A 22,126-nucleotide genomic window follows, 5' to 3' on the forward strand; every position below is an offset into this window, starting at 1 on the left:
TACAAATAGTTACAATGCCCAGACATATGAAGTGTGGTTTCTGTAGAACAAAAGGGGACAATACACTTGTTATTTAGATACTCAGAGAGTGCAGCACTGCCTGCTTTGCCTACTGATTACAATATGAAGATGAATGGAATGGAAAAAGGAAGGTTAGACAGAAGTGTGGCATACTAAAAAGCTTGCAATTTGTTTAATGGTTGCTTCAGGAAAAATCTCCCAGTATTATCAAGGATAAGGGGTTTTATCAGTAAGTAGTACAAAGTAGTGAATTGCAGAAATTCCACGTTTTGTATTTTGCCAATAATTTTACAGTTTGGTTTTCATATGTATAGTAATTACATGAGCTAACATGAATAAATAGTCCAGACACCATAACCACTTCAGAGTGCTGTTGTGGTTAGGAAACCAGGAATGTCCTGGTGCCTCCATTGCAAGAATTCAAACTGTTTTACAATGGTTTGACTTCATACTTTGGCTTTGCCAGGCATCGCTCCCAACCACACTACATTCACCAGAGGGTCAGAAGCTCCAGCTGTTAGCAGTAGGTCCTAAGCCCTGCAGCGCAGGGCTAGCTCATTGGCTGAGACTGTCAGGAAATTGTTCTTAGCCAAAGAACTAAGCCCTGTATCACATGGCTTAGTTAAGACAGAAAGCTCACAGTTTTTTGTTGATTGTTGTGGAGGCGGGGGCCAATGCCCAGTATACCCCAGGTAGGAAGTCAAACCATTCTAAATTGGTTGACTACTTACAATGAAGTGATGCCTGTACAATCCTGGCAATATAGCCCCTATAGCATGCTGTAGTGGTGATGGTACATGGAGTGTTCTTTTATTTCTTTATATGTTACAGTTATTTATGATTTTTTTTTCTTTCTTTCTTTCTTTCTTTCTTTTTTTCTTTCATTCTTTCATTCTTTATTTAATTAACCTCATCCCAACCGCGGACGTACAAGGTACATCAGACAAAAACGGTCATTAAAGACCTCGGACGTACCTGGTATCTCTCTGACAAATAATGGACTTACCTGGACTGGCGATCCCGGTCAGGGACGACGACTGCCCGAGACCCCAGCTGTCCCCCTGGAGCAGTTTCAGTCATATATATATATATATATATATATACACATTCTACATATATGATTAACTATTAACTACATAATTATTTGATATTATTAATTATTTGAGGGTTCTGTCTGACAACTCAGGCAGACAGTCCAGAGAATTTAATGGGCAAGCCCTATATTTTACCCTGTAACTTTCCAAAACACCATAAAACCTTCACATGGGGGTATTGTATACTCAGGAGACCTCGCTGAACACAAATATGAGTGTTTTAAAAAGTAAAACTTATCACGGCAATGATATCACCAGAAAAAGTGAAGTTTTTGTTTAAAAAAAATGCAAAAAACTAAAACGCTGAATGTGGTCAGTGTTTGCGACTAAGTGGCTACTACAAAAGACTGGGAATACCCCATTTGGAATACCCTTGGTTGTCTACATTTGAAAAAGCTATGCCATGATAAGGTTAATTCCCATTCCTGGGATACCATATGGTCTCAAAAGGCAGCATAGACCCAGCAAACAAATTTGGCAAACTGAATTGGGCAAGCCCTCTGTTGACCCTGTAACTTTCCAAAACACCATAAAACCTGTACATGGGGGGTATTGTTATATTCAGGAGACTTTGCTGAATACAAATATGAGTGTTTAAAACAATGATCACAATGATAAAATAACCAGTAAACCAGTGCTGCTTTTGTGTAAAAAAATGCAAAAAAAAAAAACGAATATGAATGCAAACTTTGGCAAGCGTTTGTGGCTAAGTGGCTACTACAAAAGACTGGGCATACCCCATTGTGATCAGTTGTCTACTTTTTAAAATGGTCATGGTGGGGTTAATTTTCTTTTCTAGGTTGCCATACTGTCAGTCTGGCAAATAGCAATTTACAAAAACAGAAATTGGCAAATCTTATGTTTGATTCTGTAACTTTCCAAATCACCATAAAATCTGTACTTGAGGGGTACTGTTGTACTCGTGGAACATTACTCTACACAAATATGAGTTTTTTTAGAGCAGTAAAATACTATTGTACTGATAATATCATCGGTGAAATGGCAGTTTATGTGTGGAAAAAAAAATGCAAAAAAGCAAAAAACATGGAAAAGGTGAATGCCCTACATTTGACCCCTGTAAGATTGCAAAAAAACATAAAACCTGTACATTGGGGGTACTGTTGTACTCATAAGATGTTGCTGAACACATATTGGTGTGTTCTTTGTCAGTAACACATAACAGAAACTGAGAATCCATGCCTAACTACAATGTGAGAGGAAAATAACACAAAAAAAATTACTACTTGACAAAGACTGGTGGTAGAATTAGTGCATGGAAAATGTTAAAATACCACCATTTGAAATACCCTAGGGTGTCTACTGACTTACTAAAAATATATGGTTTGATGGGGGTAAATTACATTGGTCGGCTTCAAAAAGGTCCCAAAAGGACATGGGTGCATGATGACCAGCTGTGAAAATTCCAAGTTGGAAAACTGGAATGCGCACCCTCCAAATAAGGTCTTTTAGCCCCCAGAGAACCCGACACACCTATACATGGGTGGTATCACTGTACTCAGAAGATGTTGCTGAACACATATTGGGGTTTCCTTTAGCAGTAACCCTTAACGTTCTCAGTAAATGTATTCTTAAATTGCTGTGTGTGTAAAAAAATCACCAATTATTATTATTTTTAAAAATTTGGTATAGATTGGTGGTAAAATGGTTGCATGAAGAGAGTCCAAATACCCCAAGTTTAATACCTTAGCTTGTCTGCTTTTAAAAAAAATATATGCATGTGAAGGGTTATTCAGGGATTCCTGACATATATCAGTGTTACAATGTAACTTTCCATAATTTTGAAATAAAATGGTTTGGGAATAGCAAGGTGCTACTTGTACTTATTGCCCTCTAAATTTCAAAAAAGCTAAGAACCTGTTAACATTGGGTAATTCTAAACTCAGAACAAACTATTTATCACGGGTGTTTTCTGGTGGTTGTAGACGAATAACAGATTTTGGGGGTCAAAGTTAGAAAAAGTGTATTTTTTTAAAATGTTTTCATCATATATTATAATTTTTTTATAGTGAATTATATGATATGATGAAAATAATGGTATCTTTAGAAAGAACATTTAATGCCGAGAAAAACGGTATATAATATGTGTGGGTACAGTAAATGAGTAAGAGGAAAATTACAGCTAAACACAAACACAGCAGAAATATAAAATAGCCCTGGTCATTAATGGTAAGAACATTGAAAAATGTTCTGTTCACTAAGGGGTTGATATTCATCAGTATTTTGTTTTCGTGCAAGCTGAGCCTTGTTTCACTTCCCTCAAAAGTCCCTCTATTATATCCTGGAGTGTTTAACTTTTATCTTCAAAAATACTTCTGTATATGATGTCATGTCTTATAAAGTAGACAAGTGACTATGGAAAACATTTCTGAAATACATGCTGTGGCCATAAAGGTACTGTTTATGGGATAGGCTCAGCAATGCAAATTAAATTGACACTATAGTCACAGAACAACTACAGCTTAATATAGTTGTTCTGGTGAGTCTAGTCAGTCTCTGCAAGCTTTTTGCTATAAACATTGCCTTTTTAGAGATAATACAGTGTTTATATGGCTGCCTAGGGACACCTCCAGTGGCAGGTACTCAGACTCAAAAAGCATGTTTGCATTTCTGTCCCAATAGTGCTCCTTTAAGCATGGATAATTGGCTGAGTCACTCAGTTTAATTATAGCACACTTCAGAAATTGCAGAGTATATCGATTTACAGCGAATAAAGCAACTTCTGATTTTTATTTTATTTTTTTGTAATTAGTTGTTTATTGTTTTTGCCTTTATATACAAATGCATTATTTTTATAATACCGGTAAAATAACAGGTTTGAACCTATAATTACCAACTTCAACTTTAACTTCAAATCTCTTATTAGTGAATAAACTACAGCATAACTATTTGTTTAAATAAAATTGTTATTACTAAAGTGATCATCTTGACAACTACCCCATCCCTTTCTTTAAAATGTTGTCTCCCTTATAGCCCCACCCCTTTCAAATATAATTTTGCCCCTCTAATTATTGTATTCTAAGCACAGAAACTATATAAGCAAGCAAATCATAAATGGTATCTAAATGATGAGGTTCAGCGTAGTGTGCACAACAGGAGCAGCAGCTTATATTAGTCATATTTCTCTGATGTTCATTCATGCAGACTCTCGGAAATAGAATCTCCATGTATAATTATTATGAAAATGAATCACAATCCCATTCGTTTCTTTAAAATCAGAGGAATTGACCAAATCCTATTAACCTGCCAATAAATAAAAATAAGATGAATCCCTCAAGGAACATGGTTAAGCAAATCCTGTGTTATAGTGACAGTATTGGCATGTATCTCCGCTGAAAGGGTTAATGACTAAATTATTCTAGAATCTATATTACAGTGTGTATAAACTCGATACAAATGTGTTACACTCTCTCTTATCACATTAATACATACTCTCATGAAACCTGTTTCCCCCATGTTTTTTGGGGTGTGAAATTTAACCAATCAGTTGATTTGACTAGTTCAGTTCTACACTAGAAGATTTAAAAAATCAATAAAATTGGCTTTACCAACCTCATAAGAAAGGTATTTGTTGCAGTATATTATTGTAAAAACTTAAGAAAATCAGATTACATGCCCTTGACTTTGAAGACATGAACTGCTAAGGCAAAACACAATTTAAATACTTGTGGACACTATTTAAGCAAATTCACTGAATATGTTGGGGCAGATGTCTACGGCACCTCTGAAAGTTAGCAGTGACCACATTTTTAATTATTTAAAGTCATCTAATTTGAATAAGCCATGAAGAAAATGACTACATAAACATCTTTTGCAGATTGGATGAAAATTCTTGCCTTGATATATTTGAAATGACAGACCACTCTACTGATGAATTGTCTAGCTACACTTATATAATCTAAAGACAGGTAGGTAAAGCATTTTAGTTGGTGGTAACATTTATGTTTTTGTCATGTGGTTGTAGACCCAGTGGCTAACTATAGATGAGGATATAAATAATATTAAAAATAAATCAAAGACCTAAGGTGAAATTTGAATAGCCACTTGCAGCAGTATAGTACTGTTCTAAAGAGGATATGCATTTTAAAAGATATCATACGCTCTCTGAAAACATAGAGTCTAGGACAGGTGCACTGCTCACTCTTGCTGAAGGACAACCCTATTGAAGAGAAACTATAGTGCCAAGAAAACAAACTTGGTTTCATGGCACTATAACTTCCACTTCTGTCAAGCCTTCCACCCTCATTTGGGTTAAAAGCCCTTCCTATCACTTATCTGGGTCCAGCGCGATGTACCTCGGCACTGGCTCAGGTCTGCCTTCATTTCAATGGCTGCGCCCGCATTTGAATTAACTTTTGGAAAGCATTATACAATAGCAAGAGGATGGCCAGCATCAGTTAGGAACCAAAATAGTTTTTTAGGCAGCCACTAGAGGAGGAGAAAACCCAGGGCAAGCTATTGAGTCTCTCTAAGCGCATTGCCTGTTCTCAGAGTTCTTATCCTTTCTTTTTTGCTTTAATTCATTAACTTGGCTCACCACAAGTTAAAAGGGTAATCCATGCGTGGACCCAATGCTCACTGTGCTTAGAGTGATGTCAGCTACACCTCACTGAGAGGCCCAAAGGAAGGCCGAAATGATTGTCTGGGGTTGCTGTATCTCCGTAATGGCACAAGTGAGCAAAAACTATTTTGAGACCTGAGCGGAGACGTACTGCAGGGCAAGCTATTGAGTCTCTCTACGTTTTTGCCCGTTTTCAGAGTTCTCATCCTTTCTTTTTGTTTTCATGCATTAACTTGGCTCACCCCAAGTTAAAAGGGTGATCCAGACGTGGACCCAATGCTCACTGTGCCTAGAGGAATGTCAGCTACACCTCACTGAAGAGGCCCAAAAGAAGGCCGAAATTATCGTCTGGGGTTGCTGTATCTGTCATTTGGGATCTGGAATGCCTGTACGGGTGGGACCAGTCTTATATGCTTCAGATATGTTCTCTCTGTAATGGCACAAGTGAGCAAAAACTACATTGAAACCTGAACGGGGACGTACTGCAGGGCAAGCTATTGAGTCGCTCTTAGCTTTTGCCCATTCTCAGAGTTCTCATCCTTTCTTTTTTGCTTGAAAACCCATAAAGGTAATTATTCCAGTTTATAAAACTGCAATAATTACCTTTGCAGGGTTAAGGGTGCTGGGACACTGTGCCCAGACCACTTCAATGAGCTGAACTGGTTTGGGTACCTATTGTGTCTCTTTAAATGTATTGTAAAGAGCATTATTTGTGAAGTCAGTCAAAGAACATGTAAATTATATGGGATAATACACTGATAAGTTAGACTGATTGTTAAAAACATTTGTATAGTAAAGACTAAAGCTTGATAACTATATGGAAGATACAACATCATGATATGATATAGCTATAATATGGAAGTTACGATTATAAATATTTATGATGATAAATAACGGTTGGTAAGGGCTAAGGGTAGGGTAAAGGTTAGAGGCATAATTAGATGTGAAGGATTGGAATTATATTTATATCTTGAGTTTAGAAGTAGAGTGAAATATATGGATATAATCCGATCAGAATTTGATTAAAAGGTAAAGTGCTAAATCAATTTAATAAAGTAAAAAAATTCTCCATGGCCAAAATAGTTGTAAATCACAGGTACTTAGGGAGCTTAGGGAGGAAATAGCCATACCTCTGGTTTTAATTTTCCAGGTCTCCATTCTTTTACCAGAGTATTGAAGAAAAGTAGATACAGGAGTCCTGATTGGAGAGTCTCTACTTGGTGTGGGAGGGTTCTGTCTACAAAGGGAAACTTTACAGGAAAGTCCCTTTATGTATTTATTTTTGCAGTATTTTTAATGTGTTATTGATTGCAAACAAAGGGGGGATTTTTAACCTAGGCTAACTCTTACATGGAAAAATGTGAAGCTATGGTAGAAAAAAAAACACACAGCAAAAGCACCAATAGGTCTCAGTTTTAGAAAAACCTCACTTACTAATATGTGTAATTTCTTATTATTTAATCAAGACAATATATCATACTGTTTTTGCATTTTACATTTTCAGTTTTTACTATCCAGTATAGCAGTATAAAAGTTAGTAAGTTCAAAGACACTCTATTTTACTATTGTAAAACTATCCAGAGATATCAATTTATATTTTATTCGGAATTAAAATGATAACATTGTAATTCAGGATTTGTTCTCCATAAAAATGAACAAGAGTAATATTTAAACTTCAGTAAATTAAACACAATCACCTGGAATATATGCTGATGATATGGTATCTAATAATGACTTCTTAATGCATTTTTTCCAAAATCCAATTATAAATCATTAAAACACCTAAAAAGGAAAAAGCCATAAAGCAAATCAGAAATCAATCCTCATAAAACAATGGCAATGGCGTTAAAGTTCAGACTTTCAATTATCCAAGGTTGTACAGCATCATTTGTGTTCACCTTCATTCTACTAGATATTTTTCCCATATAAATACCACTTTGCAGTGTAATTGTATATGTGAATAAATGTGTCATTTGAAAAAGGGACAGTGCAAAAAGCTGTATCTGTAAAAATAGTTTTATTTGCTGACAGTTATTATTTTTTAATATCTAGAACAGCAATGCATCATCAAACCAAATCTGACATAATAACTTGTGTCCTGTTTTTCTGTAAGATTCCATAGATACAATCTTTGATAAAAGAACGTGTGAATAGTGAGGTACCAAATTGCTTTGTCATGGATATCACTTAAATGCCTATTATAATTCAAAGTGAAACTGTCCACTAGGTCACAGGAAAAAAACAGCAAGTAGATTACATACCTACCTGAAGATCTCTTCAACTTCTGTCATTGAGACCAACATTTATACAAAACACAGATTAAGAAACAGTGGACACACAAGCATCATTTAAGATCTTACAAGGCTACTTAAAATCACCTACCTCAGCAAACAAATATGGGGATTCAGATCCACCATAGAGCCATATTGTGTTAATTACACCACTATGTCACAGTATCCCAATATTGGTGTGTCCTATTCTAATTTTAACTTTTTGCTGAGATAGGCTACTTAAAAACTTTTTGCTGAGATAGGCTACTGATGTGTCCTATTCTAATTTTAACTTTTTGCTGAGATAGGCTACTTAAAATCACCTATCTCTGCAAACAAATATGGGGATTCAGATCCACCATACTGCCATATTGTGTTAATCCCACCACTACGCCACAGTACCCCAATATTGGTGTGTCCTGTTCTAATTTTAACTCTTTTTTTTTGTGCTGAATGAACTAAAATATATTAATTAATATGTTTTTAAGAGCATTCTGAATATATATAATGCAAAACAAATGAGCTAAAACTTCAATTAAAAATAATATAGTGTCAAAACCAAATAATTAAAGTGGTAGCGCTTTGATGTATATACGCACAATGCAAATATCTGATTTATATCAAATAAAAATGATTGAAGTGACATTGCGATCCAAAACCTGTCCTGTAGTCACCTCCAAAGTGACATCTATAGATGCCCCTTTGGAGATGACCACAGCAAGTATAAATCAGATGAAGTTTTAGATGCAATATTAATATTCATTTTTATGATGGTGGTGATTTTAAGTAGCCTTGTAAAAAAAATATAAAAACTGTATTTCTGTGTGCACTGTTACTTAATCTGTACTTCAATGGGTGAGATGACTTTCCATTTGACAGTGGATGAGATGATAAAAGAACCTTAACTGTGTTTTTTACACAGACAATTAACATGTGTTATTTTGCTTTTGTTGCTATATACAAATTCTATGGTGACCAGTGATGTTGGCAGGGAGAGTGGGAATAGGGACAGATTTGCATCAGTGCAGTTTTCACATTACCTAAAAGCTGCTTACATCATTGCACACCTTAAGGATTTATGGTCCAGCTCTTCTGAAATGATTATACCTCTATTCGCAGCTGTGGCATGTCAAAACATTTACCAGCTCTTGAGTCATCATTTATCCACCTGATACTTTAAATAAAAAGACCTTAAAGCAGGTGAAATTACAACTAGAATAACAGATTGAGTGTCTGGGACTTTTGGTTGTAGACCTCTCACCTAGACTATGCATAGTACCTCAAATTCTGTTCTATCTTCTAAAGCTGGTAAAAGCGTCAGAGGATGCGATCAGACCTCTTGAAAGTGGTTATTGCATCCCAAATAAGTATATGTAAATGTGTACAGTGATGAATAGGGTATAACCTCTTACTGTGATTGACTATATAGAAATAACTCAGAAGCAGCCCCCCATCATCTATACATTTTACCAGCCATCACTGATAACGCACTCCTTCAACAATGCGTATTAATTAAACTGTTAAAAGCTTTCCTTCCTGTCACCCTGATTCCTCTCCTGCAACTGTCACAAATGGCAGTACATACTTTTCTAGTAGCCTACTTTTTCCCCTAACCTTACCCTTTGTGTCACTTTACCCCACTCCCTCTAGAATGTAAGCTGACTGAGCAGGGCACTCAACCCCTCTGTCCCTGTGTGTCCAACTCATCTGGTTACAATTACGTGTCTGTAAAAATAATAATAATAATAATTAATAAAAACTAAAAACACTACAAAAATGATTGAATAGGCCACCACTATAGTTACCACAAGCACACACCTCATTTTAGTATTGTGTCTTGTTGAACATATTTCTACAATACTACAGAATACAGCCTATGTCAACAGTGGGCAAAGAACTCGACTGACTGACAATCCTATCATCAGCTACGTTTTTCTCATTGCCTCCTTTGTTCAAGCCTCACTAGGATGTCCATAAATGTGGGGCAACTTTCAATGCCTTTTAAAATGACTTTAACAAAATGCCTTCGCTGGGTTAATTCACAATTTGGACTCATTTGCTTATATGATAATAAACAGGTTTTAGCTTATCTAACATCAAGTCACTGGCCCTCTTGCCATGGCTGATGATATATAGTGTAATATTGCAATGCAAATGGTTTACCATAGCAATAACGGTTTTATTCTCAGAATACCATACAACACTGTTAATTAACAAATAGCCTCTTCACTAAAATGTATTCAGCAAGTTCAGGGTAGCTAAAGTCTAATGGTTTTCCTTTATTTATATCCGATAATAAAAGTGAAAGAAATTGTAATATTTTACATTTTAACCCCCTCCTCATTACCAAAAAATGATTTACACATTTTGACTCTCATTATGAGTTTTAGAACATCTCAAATTATTTTATTTTAGCAGTTAAAGCACAATATTGATTACAGAGATTCACATACGTACATATTTTCCCCATTTTGTCTTTCTTTTCGTCTCGATCAGAAATATTTAATGTTTCTTCAATTACAGTAATTTATTAACGGTACACTGTAATTGTATTCCTTGTATGTACGCTATAGTGCTAATGCCTACGTTTCCATACTGAACATTAATTTCAATTTATTTTGTTATGAATTTCACAGCTATGTGCCATTGAACACATATAATTGAAACAATACATTTAATCATATATCTAAAATGAACACGAAATTCTGAAACAGTGGGTGTGCATAATATACTTCAATATTTTTGAGCGACCTCAAAAGAAATATGAAGATATATATTAACAGAATTTCCATCTCCTATATTTAAAGACCACGTGCATGTCTAAAGCATCAGTTAGTCAACAAATTTATAAATTATTAAAATAAAATAAAAAATCAGAAAAACAGTGAATAGGGTATATATCCCCACAGGCACAAATCTCGATCTAGGAACAACTGAAACATGACATGTTAATTTTAGGAAACACCTTTTTTAAATAAATAAGATAAATGTTCACATTATCATGTTAATTTATGCCAGATGAGGTATAGAGGATGTAAAAGAAACCACAACATCTCATTGTGGTACATATGTCTGTGTATATATACATGTTTTCATATTTCCTTTCTGCTAAATTGTTAATAAAGTATAAAGAAAACAACCATAAAAAAAACTTGTTTAGATGGGTAGACAAGTTTGCATCTACCTTGTTTGAATTATGCGTTTGTGTTGAGCTACAATCCCATTAATAATGTTCTGAATTAGGATGATGTGTGTAAAAAGCAAAATAATAACAAACATTTTAAAATTAGAATTAATATTAAATAGTAACCACATATATAAATTTTAGACTTATGACCTAAAATACCCTGAAGAAATGCATTGAAATGAAAAATGACAAACTATTTGAATCGTGAGAATTTAAGGAAAACATGATTACTTGATTGCTTTTAGTTCTTTCATGAGTTGTGAATCTGTGCAAATTCATTAGTAAAAGTTAAAGGGACACTATAGTCACCAGAACAACTACAGCTTATTGAATTTGTTCTGGTGAGTAGAATCAATACCTGCAGGCTTTTTGCTGTAAACACTGTCTTTTCAGAGAAAATGTAGTGTATACATTACAGCCTACATTACTTAACTGGCCACTCCTCAGATAGCTGTTAGAGGTCCTTCCTGGGTCATGGCTGCCTAAAATGCATCCAAACATTCAGTATCTCCTCCCCCTGCATGCAAACACTGAACTTTACTCATAGAGATTCATTGATTCAATTAATCTCTATGAGGAGATGCTGATTGGCCAGGGCTGTGTTTGAATCGTGCTAGCTCTGCCCCTGATCTGCCTCTTTGTCAGTCTCAGCTAATCCCATGGGGAAGCACTTTGATTGCATCAGGCTACCACTTCTGATGATGTCAGCAGACAGCTTTTTTTTTTTCGGCAAACAGCATGCAGATCCATAGCTTCTGGCTTGAATACAATTTTGCTATATTTATGGAGGCATGAGGGGCCCAGGGGGGCTAAATGGTGGTTTTAACACTATAGGGTCAGGATTACATGTTTGTGTTTCTGACCCTGTAGTGATCCTTTAAGTCAAAATATAATTTACTAGTTTCCATATTTAATTACTTATGCTGATATGAAAAACTCTCTGAGTGACTTGAAAAACTTTCAAAATAGTAAGAAGGAAATTTGATACATTTACTCTACAAATGCCTACTTAGCTGTCAGATCTGCGTACCTGTTGCTACATTCTGCTGGCAGGCTGCTAGATACTAATGTATGTGTTGATTTTTTTAAACAAGCAGTGGCTGTTTCACGAGTAGCAACAGGAAATTACCGGCAGCAGGAACTACAAAAAATACAGCAAATCAGGAAAAGGTTTTTGCCAATTGTGAGCAAATGAGTTTCAAACATTAAAATAGTAAAACAATAAAACAAATAAACAAAGAACAAGTAGCAAATATAAAAGTCCAAAGTCAGTGTGTAAACTTGCAAAGGTAACAGCCAAATCCCATAGAGGAGTCTTTTTGCCCTTTTCTATAGGGATACCAGATCCAAAGTTTCTTGGGAACCATATAGATATATAAGATAAAACAAAGAAGAAAGCCAAGTGTAATATGTTCCAATATTTTGTGGTTCTTTTAAAGTGCAAGACGTATATGGTACCACTCACGTTTTGTAGAGCTAAGTCCAGCTCTAGTTTGATGGGTGTACAGTGGTATGATCCCCACTTGTAGGATATGTGTAGTAGTGAAGTAAGTAGCACCGTTTTCACATGTATAAGGACCATGAACACAAAAAATGACAATAGTGATCACTGTGTACACTAAATCAGGAGTAATAAATAAAAATAAATGTACTCACATTTGATTGAGCAGACACACCACTCAATGAATAAGGTGTGATTGGTATAATCCTCACCTAGGATTCTTTTGTGAGATCCTCTCTGGAGTGATGAACAGGATGCCAGGCCAAAAAAAATGCAAAAGCAATAAAAAAGGAAAATAGCACAATCACAGCATAAAAGTAGCCCAAATCACTTTAATTAAAATGCTTTAAAATCCACAACATGTTCCACTGCATAGGGCTTTATCAAGTGGTTTCCTAATTTTTTTCCACTTGATAAAGTCCTATGCGGTGAAACTTTCGATCTAGTAACCCTATAGAAAAGGACAAAAAAAATGCTCTGTGTGATTTGGCTGTTACCTTTGCAAGTTTACACACTGACTGTGGACTTTTATATTTGCTACTTGTTCTTTGTTTATTTGTTTTAATATTTTAAACTCATTTGCTCACAATTGGTGCAACATTTTCCTGATTTGCTGCATTATTCTATTTCTGTTGGGTCTTTAGGGAGCCCCATCTTTTAGGTTTGCTGACGCTTTTTCTTTATTATTTGGTTGTACAGCGTTGATCCTTCTGTACAGTTGCCAATATATAATTACATTGTAACATAGTAATCTAGGTTGCAAAAAAGACTCAAATCAATCAAGTTTAACCTCTAAACATATTTTTATGGTGTTGATCCAAACGAAAGCAAACAAAAAAACAACATGAATCAATCTGCCAAAAAAGGGGGAAAAAATCTTATTGACTCTATAATGGCAATCAGATTTTTCCATGGGTCAAGAACCTCTTCACATGAATATTAATTATATCCTTTTCCATTATTCTTCATGGGAAGAGTTAGCACCTAGTTTCAATCCAGTTGCTAACTTTACCAGCTGCTGTTACGTCTCACATTGACTAATTCATAGCTTGTGTCTAATCTCACTGTTGGTAAAGTAGTGAAGGCAGAGTTTCAGAATTCCTTTGATGAATACAAGGCTTGTCTGGTGTATCTAATATTATAGATACCTTGAAGGCTTAATGCGGGGAAAATTATTATGCTGGAGCTGTATATTTATTAGACAGGTGCACTTATTGCACTCTTGCTTAAAGCAATCAATTTGTTTGATGACTAATCTACTTGATAGGCATAGAATCCCTTTTGAGTAATTTTTAGACTGATGAATCGGTTTTAATATGAATCGAAAGGGGTTCTATGGTAGATTCATTGCCAAACTAATAAATTTGTTTAAGGAGGAGTGCAACAAATGCAGATGTTTAATATTTATGCTATTTTCTGATACCGCAAGCTAGTATATCTCACAGATCTTTTAAAAGAAATACGAGTGTAATTATTTTTCTTGCTTCTATGTTGGTTCATGCAGTACACGTGCTATTAAGCCAAATGTAACAAGGGGTACCTTATATAAGGTTTAAGAAAGGTTAAGAAATTTTTGAAAATTAAGTCCAATTAATAAGAAAAAATAAAATTATTATACCCTTCCTTTACTTCATCCTACACTGAGTACAGATGATATTTTCTATAGCTTGTTTTATTCCAATTTTTCGCAGCATGTTTTATCATGGAAAATAATATATATGGGATAATCATTCCACTAGGGAATGATTATCTCAGCTAAGGAGGTGGAGGCCGGAGACAAATGCCTCCCTGGCCAATCAACATCTCTATGGGGAAAATCCAGCGTTCAGCACGTTGTGCAGCACTGACCCAGGAAGCACCTCTAGTGGCCGTATGAGTGACTGCCACTGGAAGTGTCCCTAGGGAGGAATATAAACAATGACTTTTTTTCTGAAAAGGCTGTGTTTACTTTAAAAGTCCTGCAGGGATTGACTCACCATAACAACTAGATTAAGCTGTAGTTGTTTTACTGGCTATAGTGTTCCTTTACAGGTTTTGGGACGAATACCACAATTTTTTTAATTATTAGAAGTGAGATGTAGATAGATACATATATATATTTGATATATGTTTTATAATTAATAAGGAGGTATGTTTAAATGAAGGTCAATGGCTTGGACAACCACCACATAACATCACACAAGTGATGAAGAAGGAATGACCATGTCTTTCATTATTACTGGAGTCTTCTGGAGACCTCAACACAAATTGCAACCAAAGGTGAGGAGTGCTATTAAAAAAATACAATTAATAGTACAATATCATCACTCTGGTCTGTCTACTTTAGCAAATATTTATTCAGAGAAAAACACTCAGCAGCATACAAGAAAACGCCACACAAACTAAATGGAGCAACAAACCCACTATCTACAACTAATCACAAAACATACAGCACCATGCAAGTAAATGGCACATACACTAAAGAAACACACCTAGTATTTACAAAAAAATCACATAAAGCACTATTATACCAAACCCACAGCAAGACTTTATTATACACAAATACCTTTCCATTATTACACACAGGGAGAGAGAGAGAGAGAGAGAGATAAAGGAAGTGTGCAGGTATACTTATCGGCTCTCTGACCTAACTAGAGGTGTCACTGAGTTTAGCTCATTTACATATGTCAAGTTAAGAAGTCTGAAGCAAGAAGACTCATATCCATAACATGCCATGCCATTAGTTTGACAAGAAGTCACCTCACAGGGTTCTGTGGATCCCAGCTCAGCTTTGTTCACTGATAGATTCCCTCTGCTGATATATAGATACTGCTGAACCACAACACGATTTGTCATTGCATTCATTTACTTTCTGTGACAATTTCAGTGATGCCATGTAGAGCTACACCATGTGACTTTTCATCGCAGAAGAGGTTGTGGAATGACACATAGGTATTTTATAATTTAGAAGTGTAGACCAGGTTAGAACAGACTCAGATTTGGCAACACCTGTATGGAATGTTTTGAGTTAGACATTGGTTCAATGCATTGAATGGTTTTTGCCTCTTTATTTTCTAATGAAAATGTCTGTGTGTTTTGAATTTGGAGGATAAAGTCGTAGCAGGTGGTATTAAATAGCAAAACTCAAGATAAGTTTGTAATAGGGGAATTTTTTCTCTGTCGACAGAACACACTAAATAGACCCCCTGGTCTTATGTTTAATAAGCTTTCTAATCAGGTTAACATAATAGAACATTTCAGCAAGTAAACAGCAATGCAAACTCTGATCAAAATAAATGTGTATTAGTTCTTCCAGATTATGTTATGCATGATGTTTCCTCGTGAGAGGAAGAGAAACATGTTAGCAGCTGGTGTTTGTCATTTTAGACTAATGATAGTGAAGACCTGGAAACGTTTTTTTGCCATTGAGTAAAATAGATCTCCAGTGCAAAACATAGCTTATTTTAATTTCCTTCGATCGAATTTGGGTCTCTGCCGGCATGGTTGACATTTATAGACTGGGTAAATTTCATGTTTTATTTTGTTTGTTTACTTAGTTGATCAAAAACAAATGTAAGTACTTAACTGGGATTGTGTATGGTCATATGGGAAAGAAGACACTCATCACTGAAGAACAATTAACAAACAAGAAGGCATTTTAGAAGATTTGATTTATTGCTACATTTCAAATTCTTGCTCATACTCGATAGTTATAAGGGTATATTGCATAATTTGTAAAAAATCACAATCTGTTATAAATGAAAAACATTTTTTAACATAAATATATATATATATATATATATATATATATATATTAACACTTTAAGGATAAACGACAATCAATGTCACCATAACAGGACATCCATATCCCATATTATGCTCATTTAACAACAGGGCTATTTATAGATCTGCCGCAACTAAGCAGGATATTATGTTCTACAATAAATAAAGCAGCACTGGAAGAAGGCTTATTGCCGAAACGCGTTGGCTGCATATTGGTTTTATTCATTTGTTTTTATACTCACTCTTGGTTACTAACTATAGGGGTAAGTGGAACTCCAGCCTTTCTTTATTATATTGTATTTATATGCTGGGTTCCACTCCCATAGTACCTTGAGGTGTCGTTTTTAATACCTATAATAATTTTTTTTAAAAACCTATCTGGAGTCTCATCATCATCTTCTACTAGCATCAGTGGGATCGTTAGCCTGTATTGGCACCTTTGAATCTGTCATACAGAGCCTGGTACAGCTCTGGAAAATGTTACTGGTAGTTGAATATCTGTTCACCACTTTGTTATATTATACAGTTCACACTATGCTGTATTTTATTTTTTCATTTTAGGTACCATTCTATTACAGCTCATCATATGGTGATATTATCTGATTTTTATATTTGCACTGGGTAGGGTTTATACACTGATATATTGTATTTATTATTTGTTTTCTGTGTTTGGCGTACATGGGAAGCACCATTATATCAGTCACCCTGGCTGCAAAGTATTTTAGCTATGTATAAGGTTTATTTTAATACTGTGAAGCGCCTACACACTATCTGTTTTTACTATACAATAAATAAAAGTCTTCAGGAATGGAAAAATGTTAATGGTCCTTAAAGCGTTAATAAGTTGTCCATATGTTGTGTGTATATAAACAGAGAATCGAGCACTACAACATTTGCTTTTTGTGATGGAAAATAACATATGTTGGTGCCAGATAGGTTAGCTGAAAGCAAAATATATAAATGCATAGAGGTGGTTTTATGCTGAAATCATGATTTGTCCCTCCTGCACCATTACTCCAACAGAGTTTCTGCGTTTTGTTATATAGTAGCTATGCAGATGGTTGCTCTCAGAATGGCTTAGCTATAGCACACACTGCTAGGGAGCATTTAATTTTATTTCCATGTGTAAAGCTTACTCTCATTCAAAAGAAATGTTCACCCCCTGCTCTCGGCTGACTGCAAAGTGAACCAGAAATATCACGTAGCACAGTAGGGAACACTGAGAGATTTTAAAATGCCTAAACAAGTGCATTAAACCATGCACCCAAATGAACGGATACCAGCATCATTTCTTTTTATTAAATTGTGTACTAAATTTAAAAAAAGTCTATTTAATGCTTTAAAAAGCCTAGCTTTGGAGATTACCTTTGTCTTATTGTATATCTGGCGTGTCACTGGTACTTTAAGGGTTCCTTTACATTTGAATCTCAAGTACATATGCTTCTAAAATCTACTATTTTCATTCTGATGTGTAAAATAAAAACCAAATTGGAATTGTCCTGCAAAGCTCTGCTAAACTATAGACTTTAAATGTTCATTGCAGTCACTTCATGATTTGTTTATATTTTTTCATTTAATTTGCAAGGCATATTTAGATAGATAGATAGTTAGATAGATAGATAGATAGATAGATCTTCACCATTTCTACTATGCTGAAAGAGCACCATAATTATTTTTTTTTTGCAAAGCACTAGCTATCATATTGAATACGGGCAAATGTATCATCTCTGCAAAATTCAATCAAATCCACTGATATCACTCTACTAAAGCCAATCAGTACAAAATACATCCTATTCAAACTCAGAATAATACTCTATTATTACTTGGATTAGATTTAGATATATGGAATTTCTAGCTTCTGAAAGTGATCTGTAACCTAGATATCCTCTGCAATCTGCACATCTAAACATTGACTGTTTAACGGATTAATTGTATTATTATTTCTATCTGAATTCTGAATCTGACCTTGGATTGGAATATTGAATTTTAATGCTTTATGATTATTTGCCTCTAAGGCAACTTGAATTGGGGTATTGCACTGTGCAGGTTGTTGATTTCTTTGACCTAGTCTGTATTACATAGTTACATAGCTGAAAAGAGACTTGCGTCCATCAAGCTCAGCCTTCCTCACATATGCTTTTCCTGTTGATCCAAAAGAAGGCAAAAAACCCAGTCTGAAGCGCTTCCAATTTTGCAACAAACTAGGAAAAAATTCCTTCTTGACCCCAAAATAGCAGTCAGATAACTCCTTGGATCAAGCAGCTATTACCCCACTAATTAGAAATTGTATCCCTGTATGTTATGTTTTTGCAAGTATTTATCCAATTGCAACTTAAACATCTGTATAGACTCTGACAAAACCACCTCTTCCGGCAATGAATTCCATATCCTTATTGCTCTTACTGTAAAAAAACCTTTTCTTTGCCTTAGATGAAATCTCCTTTCTTCAAGCCTAAATGTGTGACCTCGTGTCCTATGTATAGCCCTGTTTATGAATAGATTTCCAGATAATGGTTTGTACTGGCCCCGAATATATTTGTATAATGTTATCATATCCCCTCTAAGGCGCTGTTTTTCCAAACTGAAGAGATTAAAATTTTTTAACCTTTCTTCATAACTAAAATGCTCCATTCCTTTTATCAATTTTGTAGCTCGTCTCTGCACTTTTTCTAGTGCCATGATATCCTTCTTTAGAACAGGTGCCCAAAATTGCACAGCATATTCAAGGTGTGGTCTTACCAGCGATTTATAAAGAGGCAAAATTATATTTTCATCTCGAGAATTTATGCCCCTATTTATACATGACAAAACCTTACTGGCCTTAGCAACGGCAGATTGACATTGCATATTGCTACCTAATTTGTTGTATTGTTTTTATTGTTACCCAATCCCTGTCAACTGAAGATCAGTATCCAGATCATCCTTATTTAAAGTAACACTCTGCTCCAGTGACCTTCTCATATACCTTCACCAAGATTGCAGAACGTAGTATGTTGTCCATCCCTCCTGAGATATGTGCAGTGTTATACATTAAAAGCTTTAGAAGGGCTATGGTATCATGCAAGTTCAATCAGGTTATCCTTAAAAGAATTTAGGTTAAAGGCAACCTACAGGTCAGCATCTATGAGCTTGCTCCATGGAGGAGGAGAAACAAGTAACATGTAACATTTGTAAAATCTATATTTATGCTTTATTGTCGTGTTTTTACAATATATATTTTACAATATGCACAACAGTAACATATACATTTGAACAAATAATATGCATTATGACTGCAAGTATCAAATGTGTTTTAATTATTAGTTTTGGTCTTACCATATGCCATCCTGGATAGAGGAAGTCGGTCCCAACAAATTCAAAATAGTGTGCAAGTCCTTCTTTTAACCAAACATCTTCCCACCACACCGGTGTCACCAGATCTCCAAACCACTGCAAGACACATTTAGTAACAAATTAGTTAGATACTTTAAATATTTTTAAAAATTAATATTTATTCACAATTTTGATTCAGTTTCATAATTTATCTTTCTCTAGGGAACAATTCACAACAATTTGGCAGCAATATTTTTTCAGGAACAGTTGCTTCTTCAATTTGATATTTTCCAAAAATTAGACCAATACAGTTTACCGTATATTAAAAACATGCTATGTCACCATCACTTTCACCTTTATAAAACTGTGGCTAAGAAAAAAAGTCCACAAAATGCATAGGTCCAGAGAGAGGTATAATAAATTTAAATCAAAAATGAAAAAAACAAACAAACAAAAAAACACTGTTTAGCAGATATACCCTTAATGAAAGCATGCATGCGTTTAATTATGTATCTTTTCATTGGGGTTCATCTAAAAAAAGAGCTGCCTCTGCAGACCCTACTGAACTAAACTACCAGGAAGTAGCAGGACTACTTGTCTGATTGACAGGAAGGGGATGTAACAAGGTTAATTTATAAAGCTATTGAAAATTGCACTTTTTGTAAAATAAAAAAAAGAGGACACTCTCTTTAGACGTAAAGCACATACAGTTTCCCTTTAAAGTCACCAATTTAAATGAAAGAAAGCAAGGTTGGTGATTTTGAAAGTGTTAGATCTTCGGCATATATACCAGCGAGATGTCAATTCCCTTTTTATAGTGAGGGTCTTGTTATCCTGCAGTACTTTCTGAGCTTGTTACGCAGTGTTAAGAAAAGAAAACACCTGACCCCAGGATATGGAGTGTGGGGCTCATCCAAAATGGGGACCTTTAGTACCTTGGATTTTGTACTGTACACTCTAATATATTTGTTTTCTCATAATGAAATCTAACGTAGCATGAACATCAAGGGATGGGCACATATGTTTAATTTGTTTATAACTGTTCTTCCCCAGGCATCCATACTTTTCTCGTCACTCATGAAATAGGCAGATATTGCTTGAATTTAAAACATGAGGAATCTCACCAATTTTCCACCAAGCAGGAACCTTTTCAGCAAAAATGGTATATTACATTTTTTTAAGAAAGTCCTTGTCTCACATGTAGTGAAAACCTTAAGATGTCAGAAATATATAACAAAATGTAGTCTATTTCTGTGATTCTTCAGTAAATGAACAAATCCACAAACCTTTCCTTTCTTGCCACTTGGCTTCAGTTTTAAACATTAAGTAATGAAGGGAAAGAAATATTTTAACGAAACAGGAGCTGGATCGCATGATCAGTTTATCTCTAAAAATTGAATAGCAATATTCCATTTGGTCTCAATGAACAAATTGCTGTTCAGTTTTAAATTCATCCTATCATTTTTAATGTAATAAATGCCCTAGATATGCAAGTAACATATATAACTATGTATCTATTCTATACCAATTTAAATTTTAAAAGTAATGTAAAAGGCTTTAGTTGATTTTTAAATGTAATGACATGTCACCAGACCACCTAACTACTGGGGACCCTCAAAGCTTGATGGAGATCCAGCTAAGAGGCTAAATTGTCCGTAAATGTTTTGCCCCATTACCAGAGAACCAGGCAAGGCTACGAAAGGCATCAAAACCACTACGGTTAGAAAAATTACTTAATAATTAACACAAGTATTGCTCAGATAAAAAAAGTTGAAATTCTGATTTCTTTTTATTCCTTTCTTTAAATATTGGTTGAAGAGTTAGCTTTTTGAAAACATAATCATATTTCCCTGCTTTCACATTTAGTGCATCCATAAGAGTTATGTACCACTATTTGGAGGGGTGAAAAAGGCTTTCATTATAAAACATGTATCTATTTAGCATGGATAAAGATTTTTTTTTTTTCATTCTTTATTTTCTTTTTTTTATGATACAGTAATAGCATGATGTGACACATATGCATCAATGAAACACGTAACAATAAGCAATAGGTGTCATGGTTAGGTTGCACATTTTTTAAATACATGGCAAGATTATGACCCTAGGTGACCCTGATGAGATAGACATTAATTACTTTAATGTAAAGGAGATTGTGAGGTGTCTTCCTAGGGAGATCTTAGTGGCATATGTGTGGTTAGAGGCAGGACGTAGAGGCATTATATGCAAGATTGCTAACTTGTAGGTAGTACATTACAAGATGGTGTCTTGAGGTGATTGGGTTGTATGCTTGTGTCGACAGATTGACTAGGAGTTTGCCTTGCAGGGTTCTCGCCTTTGTTAGAAGGCATGGTAGTTAGGGTCTATTGTGGGCTTGCTCGTGAGGGGTGGTCATCCCTGACC

At 35.0% G+C, this 22,126-nt stretch overlaps 1 protein-coding gene across 1 annotated transcript in view; it reads right to left on the reverse strand.

Annotated features, from left to right (window-relative positions):
- The window catches only part of TRHDE (thyrotropin releasing hormone degrading enzyme), a 768,585-nt gene that overhangs the window by 292,211 nt on the left and 454,248 nt on the right, over nucleotides 1-22,126 (reverse strand). Inside the window, exon 6 of the mRNA XM_063446120.1 lies at nucleotides 19,730-19,843. Coding sequence (XP_063302190.1) covers nucleotides 19,730-19,843 — 114 coding nt within the window. The remainder of the gene's footprint in view (nucleotides 1-19,729; nucleotides 19,844-22,126) is intronic.

This window comes from Pelobates fuscus, chromosome 3 (assembly GCF_036172605.1).
Source record: "Pelobates fuscus isolate aPelFus1 chromosome 3, aPelFus1.pri, whole genome shotgun sequence".
In the NCBI taxonomy this organism is placed as follows: Eukaryota; Metazoa; Chordata; class Amphibia; order Anura; family Pelobatidae; genus Pelobates; species Pelobates fuscus.